The sequence below is a fragment of the Phaethon lepturus genome, unplaced genomic scaffold (assembly GCF_000687285.1).
Source record: "Phaethon lepturus isolate BGI_N335 unplaced genomic scaffold, ASM68728v1 scaffold6029, whole genome shotgun sequence".
NCBI classification, from domain to species: Eukaryota; Metazoa; Chordata; class Aves; order Phaethontiformes; family Phaethontidae; genus Phaethon; species Phaethon lepturus.
Genome location: NW_010562644.1, coordinates 3,478 through 13,072, shown reverse-complemented (window position 1 = coordinate 13,072; position 9,595 = coordinate 3,478). Strand labels below are relative to the sequence as shown.

Here is a 9,595-nt window from a genome sequence, read left to right as displayed (position 1 = left end):
TCTTTCCCTTATCTCCTAGCTAATGAGGGGTTGTCAAAAGTCCATTTGCCACTCAATTTACAAGAAACTTGCAATGCTTGGTTAGGTGCAGAATTCTGCAGAAGCTTATTCGTAGAAGGAATCATGTAACCGCAACGGTTTTACAAGGGATTTTTTTTATAGTGGTGTGTTATAAGTACTCACAAAGGAGATATGATTTCAGACCATGGTGAGTTCTGTGTGTGCACACCTACTCTGAAAGAGAAAATTTCTGCTGCTTCCAGATTTTTTTTTTATAGTTTTGGTATGGGTGTGTGCTTGTCTTCCACCGTTTCCCAGGGGTTTGATGGCAGTCTTACTATTTCTCAATAGGTTTCACTAGTGCAAGTGCTCAGCTTTGGGCTCTGTCCTTGTGGAGCTCCCATGATGTAGCTGAGATGCTGCAAACTTACATAGTGACCTGTTCTTTGCCTGTGCTGGTTTTGCAATCTTTGGAGATTGTGGAAGGAGAATAACGGGCAAATAAGAGTCTGACATTTCTGGGTACACAGAGACTGGCTAATAGCTTCTTGCGTGGCTCCCACTTTTGGGGTGCTTTACGTCTCCAAAGGACACTTATATTTAGAATACCACTCTGTTTTTTGATAGCTGTCCCCGCAGTGCTTTCCTGTGGCTTGGGGACCCGCAAAATTACTGTGGAAACAGGAGGTGAAGTGGCACAGGGCAAACCCTGTGTTTATTTAAATGGAAACACAGAAGGAGGAGGGAACCAGCCATGTACCCTACTCTGTTGAGCCTAAGCACGCAATTGCAGCAGTCGCTTTGTTTGGTTACTCTGAGTCCCTTTGTAGTAATATTTTCTCAGTGAGGCCAGCCACGTATAGCTGACATGTTTTGGGACCAGATTCAGCCTGTTTTGAAGCTGGCCTGTTTTTAGTAAAATTGCTGGAGTTATTAATGTATTCCAGAATTGAATTTGGCTCTGGATTATTTTAATTTTCCCTTTGATGGAAACATTAAAACAAGAAAACAGGGATGTGTTGTTTTCTTAATCCTTTTCTGGCCCTCAGATTATGTGTTTGAAGAGAGTATCGGCAATTACTGATTTACTCCAGCCACCTCCCTGTTTGGGAGACCTTAGGGATGGATTTCACAGCAGAACATCCCCTACACACCATGTGGAAATATGAAGACTTATGTTAAATACATGTAATAGTACTTCGCCTGTTGAGAATCTCATATTCTTGCTTGACTTTCTTGGTGATCTCTTATTCTTAGGCTCTCGAATTGCCAGCTGGCTGCCCAGCTTTTCAGTAGAAGTGATGCATACTACAAACATCCTTGGTATCGCACAAGCCAGCAACTCCCAGCTTAATGCTATGGTAAGACTGCTTTAATAGTTTGCACCTCAGCCTTCCTATTTGTGTTGGCGGCGGGGAGGGAGGTACACGTAGATGGAGAACATAAAGGGGAAGGAAGTCAAAACAGTGTTTAGATGCTACACGAAAGCTATTTTTTTGCATGAGAGAAACGTTATTTTAGTGAAGTTAGGGCCATATATTGATTCAAATGTGCAAACATAAAAGAACAGATCCGGAGATACATAAATGAGGGAGAAAAATTATATGTATTTTCCGTGTAGATAGGCAGACTTTTTCTCAGCTTGCTTAGTGCAACTTCTTTAGCTTTTTTTTCAGTACTTACCTTCACTCACAACTTGCAGTAGCAAAGGGTGTTAGTCTGTAACCAGAGAATTTAGCTGCTAGTCGAGTGGTAACTGATTGAACCCATTCTACAGCTTTTGATTTTTTTAGTATTTGTTTTTAATAGCACTGAGCTCCAAGATAGCTGTTTCTGTTTGAGTGTCTTGTCAGTGTGAGATGGGGCTCTCTGTAGCACAGTCAACTCTTGCTGATTCATGATGATGGTAGGAATGTTGAGGATGAAATCCCAGGTTTGTTGACTTCATACATAAACACTCTAACGTAGTACAAAAAGAGAAGGATATGGCCTCATGAAACACACCTAGTTCATGGCAGATGATTTACTAGTTAAATATGCTGGAATTCTCTATCTAAGGTCAGTTTAGTTTTTCTTTTACTGCACACAGTGACAAAAATGGGCTTTTGTTAAGAATGAGTAATGATTTCTTAGCATTGTGTGTTATTAAAAGTACTGTAGCAACTTATATTAAAATGCCTACTTTAATGGAAAGGCCCAGGTTATCAAACTATTAGTGTGTTACACATTTTTAATAGAAAATAAGTGAAATTCTCCTTTGTGTTACTGAATAAAAACCTCGGGAAGTATTTCATGGGAGAGGCCAGAGGCTGAAATGCTAAATCAGTTGTTTTGGTCACAAGTTAGTACAATGGAGAGTTAGGTTTGCTGTAGTTGCTTGTGTTTGAACTCACTGTCAGCTGGTGCATAGTTTTTGCTTTGCTCTCAAAACTCCTTCCACCCTTCTTTTCCTATGGTGGTTGTTCTCATTCCATGCACCCCCCCTTACCCCCTAACTTTCATCATTACTTAAAATATAGATTTTAATATTTGATGAAGTCTAGGTGTTGGACTCTAAAAGCATATTATTTGTCTGCCCTCTTATCTATTGAATTTGGATATTGTTTAAGTAACCTGAAATTCAATAATAACAGTTCCTTGACAACTCAGTTTAATTTACTTGAGCTTTCAGACCCTGTTAAACTGGTTTGTAGGCAGGGTGGCTGGAGAGAGCAGATTATTTACACTTATTCCACTTGTTCTTACCAGTACCATTTTGGAACCCACCTGGGACAAAGAAAAAAGATACTTTTTTTTTCAGTGTTGATCTAACTTTTAGTCACTCGTGAATTTTGTGTAGTTCTTTATTAAAAAGGCTGTGACAAAAAGAGGGTTGGGAAGCTTTTGAAGCCTTTGTGCATCTACAAGCACTGTTCAGGAACCTAAATTTTCAGGACCATGTGGTGTCTCCGTAGCAGTTGTAGTTTTGCTGTTGGCTTCAATGGAGTCAAAATACTGCCCTGCAAGTCAATGCCAGCATGGGTTTTCTTTCTCTTGTTTTTCTTTCTGACTCTGGGTTATCATATGATAAACAGGATCTTTGAGCTGTTAATTTTTTTTTAATCTCTTTCTGTTGAGATACTTAGCAGCTAGCTTATTTACTGCTGATACTGACTGTATAAACCTTGTTTTCTCCAGGCCCATCAGATTCAGGAGATGTTCCCTCAGGTGCCTTATCATTTAGTTCTACAGGATCTGCAGCTAACTCGTTCTGTAGAGATCACCACTGACAACATCCTAGAAGGGCGCATCCAGGTACCTTTCCCCACACAGGTAAGTCGTAAGACTGCGCATCTAAAATGAATGACTGACTTTCTTACCAGAGAACTGAGCCTGTTAGTAATGACTGAGGGGAATGAGGTAAGTTGAAGTGCTGGTGAATCCTGCTTAGCTTAATGCAATATTATTCTTCAGATTTTACTGGCAGGAAGGTGTTGCAGTTGGAAGCGCCAAACCAGTTTTGACAGTCTAGTGCATGTTATATCTCCATGTTGCAACATCTGACTCAATTGGAATGTCTCACAGTGGTGGTGATTGAGGTATACGCATCTGTTCCTTGCTGTGGCTCTTGGAAGAAGGCCTTTTAATGTATAAGGCTGGGTCTTAGGTGTGCTTTAGCATTATCCGTTTGTAGTACAGGGTATTTTCTTTATGAAGGAAAGTCGGAGTCTATCACCCATGCCCTATAGCTTGTCCCTGATTGATGTGATTGGACTGCAGGGTGCATGAAGTGCTTGCCTAAACAGTCTCAAACACGTTATACAGTGCCAAATTCTAGTTAAAAAAACCTTTGTTTTTTCTTTGTTTAAAATTCTGTAAATGCAGTATAGTCAGCCATGTCCCAAAAATATATTGTAAATGTCCTGGCTAGACTAGAGACAAATATTTGCTCAGTTAAAGCAGCTCTTCTCAGTCACTCTTGTGCACAGCCTTTAGAATGTTTCCAGTTGATTTCTCTGCTGACAGATAATTGAATTGTACCACTTAGGAAGGTTTTCTGCAAAGAAAGTAGTCGGCAAAATGATGCCTTGTTCTTAATTAGTGATAGCAGATTTCAGTAAAGCAGTCTGGGGACAATGTTTCTGTTAATAAGAATATTAAATTCTGTGCACATCAGATAGCACTGTGTCTGAGTCTGTGTGTGGGGAAGCAGAAAGAACTCTCTTTCAACACTGTGCATTCTGTTTATTGCTAACTTATCTGTTTCTAAATTGAACATACCACATGATGTTGCAGAGGACAGAGTTTGAATGTGTTCAAAGAACTTGTTTTTGTTTTGCCATTTCACACACTGTATTAAACCCATGATGTTTGCATTTCAGCGTGCAGATAGCATTAGACCTGCATTGAACAGTTCTGTGGAACGGCACAGCACTGATCAGGAGGATACTGAAACTGTCACCCAGGTAATTTGGCATAAAAAGGGGCAAAAAGCACAATTAGAAGCTGTATGGACAGCCAAGTGCATTTGGTTCCCTGCCAGGTCAGGTTGGTGGCAGCCCTTCCTTGCATTTCACACCAGAACTAACACTGTCAGGCAACTGAAGTAAGACTTCAGCACGGTGCTCCTGTAAAGAATTATCTGTGTGCTTTTCTTTTTCCTCCTTGTAGGAAAGTGCTCTCGAGTGATAACAAAGAACAGAAAAAGATCATGTCTGTGTCCATGTCTGGTCGGGCCCATGCCCAACTGTGGAATATGAAGAGCGGGTTGCTTTGCTCTTCCCCTTCTTCCCATTCCCATCCTGTACGTCTCCAGACACTTCCCTTAAAATGAGTAGTAGTTCTCTTCTGAATTTAAGAATTCTTTTGTGTTCTGGAGACGTGGGGAGCTTTGATGTGAATGGAGTGTGAGACAAACAGGACCAATAGAGAACAGCCCTGTTACATGTAAAGCACAGTAATGGGTTTTGCTGTTCTTCAGTAGAGGGCTTTATTAAACAGCATGTGCCAGCTAAAATGTGGCAGGAAGAAAAAAAAAAATAGCCTGTGAGTGGAACAAGGTCTCATTCCACTTATGTTTTCCCTTACTGTAGTAGCAAAATCATGAGGGTTTCTGTTTTATAAACCTCCCTTTCCGCTGGCTTAGAGTGAATTTGTGAAGTGTGTGACTTTCTGCCTCTGCAGCCTTTAATAACTTAAGTAGCCAAGTCCCCTGAAATGAAACTGTGGCAGTTTCCTCATTAGCAGGTTGCAGGACAGAAAAACTTCCCTTTGCTTGGATGCTGCAGTTGAGGCTGAAGAAGATGTGGTGGGCATTGGTACAGGTGTTTGTTAAGAGCCTGGGGGAGGAGATGCAGAACTGCAGGAATGAAAGTCTTGATCTGGGTCTAGCAACTCTTCAGTAACTTTTGGGCGTTAATTTGAAGGTTTTGGTGGCATTTTCCTTGTTCTTTGAGTAAAACCTCTCTTTCTACAAATGGTATCTAACTAGTTTTCCTTAGCTTGGTACTGCCTTCAAATCCCGCTTTGAATAATTGTTGCTGTTCACCTTCTCCCTGTGTAGTGCTACCTGTGTCTCTGCTTCCTTCTACAGAACTTGGAAAAGCCTGGGAGTGGTGTTCAAACATCACGTCATTGAGCACGTGCTCTCTAACAGTGACGTCTTCTTGCTCTGAATTACAGCTAAGCACTTTGCTCAGATGATGCCTTTGGTGGTTTGGATGGAAAATGTATTTTTGGTTTGTAGGATGGCACAGCAGTAACCTGGAGATACATTAACAGTTGTGAATTTCCCACAGCTGAGCGGGGCTGCTGGTGGCCGCTGCACAGGTTTTCCTGGGTGAATATTTACTGTGCCAAATGGGATTTGTAGTTTTCCACTTTTGCCTGAGACTGCCGTGTACCGAGAGAAACTTGCTGCTGGGTAGCGTCGTGGAAGCTCCAGTTGCTGCTGTCCTCTTCCTGCCTCATAAATGTTTTGTGCGTTTGGCGTTAACGTAGGCTGGCTTCAGACAAGCTGATCACCCTTGTTACGTAGCTGCAGAGATCTACCTAGAGGTCAAGCTTGCTTACCTCCCTGCCGTTGAGAGTATTTCTGTTGTGGAGAAAAGACTTGGGAGTCTCGGGGCGTCCCTCCTCTAGGAAACTCCTGTCACTTTTGTGTCTCTTTGATGTTGATTTCAGTTTTTAACCAAGTACCGGGCGTACTGCAGGTGTTCTCTTTCTTCTTGCCAGAAGAGTACGTTGCTGTAGTCAGTCAAACTCTTGTCTGTGTGGAAGGGTCTAGCAGCAAACAAGCTACTTCAGCAAATTGCAGTTGATTTTTAAGAAGCTTTTTAAATGCAAGTGGGAAGGGACGTAAGAAGCCACCATCATCTCCTCTGGGCGAGACTTGAATTTCCGTATAGTGGATAGATGTAACTTCACACCTTATGACACAGTCCCTGAGAGAGACTGTGGCAAGTCTAGTTGCTTTGAGCTGGAGCCTTAGAGTAAGTTTTACAAGCTTTCTGTCTGTCTCTCTCTTTTTTTTGTTTTTTTAAATCGGCATACCCATTGAGAATCTTTGTAGATCTCCAACAGGAAGTGACAGATCCGTTGGAGTTTTGCTTGTTGGAAATAACATTTCTTAGGGGAGCTAATGTGCTCAAATAAAAGCACCCTTCCTCATGAGTAGCATAGGTTTTCCTCTGTGCCGTACATCATATTATGACTTAGTTCTATCTAGAATTCAAAGATCTTAAAGATAGAGATAATGACTGATTTTTTTAAATTTTTTTTTCTCCCCCCCAAATGTAGCTTATGGTTTTGGGGTGTCTGTGCTGACATAACATAAGGGTAGTTTAGAGACATCTCTGTGGACCATCATGGTATAAATCGCGTTCAAGCTTTGCGCGATAATGCTCTAACCATTGACTGCTTCTAGCAGTCCTGGCCTGTACGCTTAGCAAAATGCTGTGCACTTACCTAGATCCCAGAGCCGCTATAGCTACTTTCTGCAAGCTTGTATTTTCATGTGCTAAATTATATTTAAAGATTATCCTTTAAATTTGTTTGTGTGTTTGTTTATCTGATTCTGTAATCCTGGGTAGGACTGCTCAGACTTAACTAGTAAGCTGCTGTTATAAAGCTGAAGCTTGCCTGGTGCACCTCTTGTCCCCTCGCGAGAATCCAGTTTATTGTCATTGCTTAAGTATTTGGTGACTCTGTTTACTTCTGAGGCATCCCATGGTGTCATGAAACTAACTCTTTTTTTCTGAGAGCCTGAAGGAGGAGTAGTTTCTGTAGTGTACAGGTGTCTGCATCTGAGGTCTGCTGTCATACTGAGGCTTGTCATAACCTTTACTGCAATTAGTTTTGATATTTTGGTCTCTAAAACCTCCTTTTGCTCTTGTGTTCAGATAGAAGAACAGGCTCTCGGTATTGATTTTTGCATCTTTATAATGTGACGGAAAAAAAGCTTAGGTGAGCTAGCTTGCATCTCCTGATACAAATGGCCTTGGGGCAGCGGGGGAAGCGATCTTGTCTGAACATAACCGTAGTGAGTGTATTCCTCACTGCTTTACCCAGCAGAACTTCCCTTTTCCGTGTCCACCCGTGCGGTAAGGGGAAGCAGCAGTCGGGTTGCTCCATACCTGTTCCTGTGGGTCTGCCAAGGTTATCTTGGCCCTGGGTAAAATCCGAGAGATCATTCTGCGGAGCTCTTGCTTCCGCCTCTCGGCTGTGGCATTGCTTTGAGGCAGCCCAACAGTACCCCATCGCGTTATCCCACTGCGTTAGCGTGCGTGGTAGGGGAAGCCCTTCCCCGGCACACTGGGTTGCCCGGGTTTTGCTGAAACAGGCTGAAGATGTACGTGTGTTTGAGGTTGCAGTGTTCGTGTTGCTCTGGCTTGGGCCTTGGCCTTCCTGCTTGGTTCGCCTGGTTGATGGGAAGCGACATTTGTCTTGGTCTTTGCTCTCTGAAGGCGTTGCGTTGCGGAGATGGCGTTGCTGGTACATCTCGAGGGCTTTGGAATGACTCAACTTGTTTTGCACGTCAGCTACTGAAACCTGTGCGTTGTGCGCTGTAATGCTGCTGAAACCAGGCTGTTGGGACTTGGGCGGCGGTCCCCCCGCGTCGCCGGCTGGTGAGGCTCCTGCGGCGGGTATCCCAAAGGCCCAAAGCCAGGCGGTAGGAGCTGACTTGGCTAATACCTCTCTGATGCATCCTACTTGTTTGAGTAATCCCCTGGGATACCAAATGATGGCTAAATCCTTAAGCCCTTCATTGAGGTGATTTGTTTCTTGACGCTCCCACGCTTAGTAACGTCTTGCTTTTCCATCGCAGAGCTGATCTGATCGTGTATGACAGGACGTGATCAGGACATACTGTCTCACCTATGCTAGCTCACCGGCATCATCATTCATCAGCTCAATTTTCACGTTAGTGTTGTCGGCCAGCTGTCGAGGGTGAAGAGGTACTATGTGCGGGGCTGCCAGCTTCTTTTATTGACACGCCGTGCTTGGGACAGTTGCCAGCCTTGCTCTGGCAGCGCGAATACACGATAATTTGGGTGCTGCAGAACCCGGTGAACCAAAGCCTCATAAATTCCCTTCTCAAGCACGCATCCTCTTTGCCAATACATTTGCTATTCTTTCCTTGGTAGCTGGATTTCTGCTTTTTCAACTCTTTACTGTTGCATTGCTTGTCAAGTCAGCTGCAGGATCTGACTATTTCAAATGCCCCATTTTCATAGAGCGTTAATTATGAGTAATTAAAGTTTGTCTTTGAGATTACTTTCAAACGTGGCATAAAAGATACAGTGTTATAGAATACAGGCTCTTTGAACATGTTTTGAAATAGCTTTGTTCTGTATTTTGGCTGGGGTTTTCAAAGGAGCCCAAGGGAATTGGGTAAAGCAGGTGAGAGTCTAGTTTCTTCCAACGCCTCAGAAAATGACAGTTCTTTGTAGCTTGTTGATTTGATGCAGAGAAGCCCTGTTAGCAAATTTTGCAAAGACTTATGGCCTTTTTCCTTTTTCTTTTCTCCTAGACTGAGAGAGTGCCGCTTGAACTCAACTCAAGACTGGAGGAGATGGTGGAATTCAGCGAATTGGAAGCAGAGCCTAGTGAAGCAGAAGATTTTGAGGTCAGGGGAAGTCGCTTTTCAAAGTCAGCTGATGAAAGGCAGCGTATGTTGGTTCAGCGGAAGGAGGACTTGTTGCAGCAAGCTCGAAAGTACGTTTCTTCCTAAAACTCCAGGCTGGCCACTCGGTTATAGTCCCCCAGAATGGGTTTCAAATGGGTTATGACCACTGAGAGCCTAAGCTGATGCAAAAAAGTAGTAAGAGGAATGAACGCAACTGCTACAGCAGGCTCAGGGTGCTGTTTAAGACCACCGTTGCTGATAAACCCAACTCTGAAATAGCATCAGGTGTTCCAGCATGTACGCAGCTTCCTAAGGGGTCGATCCAAAGCTCTTTGAAATTGGAGGATGCTTCCTCCAGCTTCAATGGTCTTTAGTCTGAGCCTGTGATAAGCGAGAACGCGTTACTTGTGTCGAGTCCTCTAGTAATCCTTAGCTTGTTTCCTGGCATAGGTGTCAGCCCACGCTGCCTGTGCGGTTACGGCTGACATT

General features: G+C 43.2%; 1 protein-coding gene across 1 annotated transcript in view; it reads left to right on the top strand.

The window, feature by feature from the left end:
• Positions 1-9,595, top strand: part of AMFR (autocrine motility factor receptor, E3 ubiquitin protein ligase) — a 27,075-nt gene that overhangs the window by 16,136 nt on the left and 1,344 nt on the right. The window contains exons 9-12 of the mRNA XM_010294332.1: positions 1,258-1,361; positions 3,178-3,312; positions 4,362-4,445; positions 9,011-9,195. Of these exons, the coding sequence (XP_010292634.1) occupies positions 1,258-1,361; positions 3,178-3,312; positions 4,362-4,445; positions 9,011-9,195 (508 nt within the window). The remainder of the gene's footprint in view (positions 1-1,257; positions 1,362-3,177; positions 3,313-4,361; positions 4,446-9,010; positions 9,196-9,595) is intronic.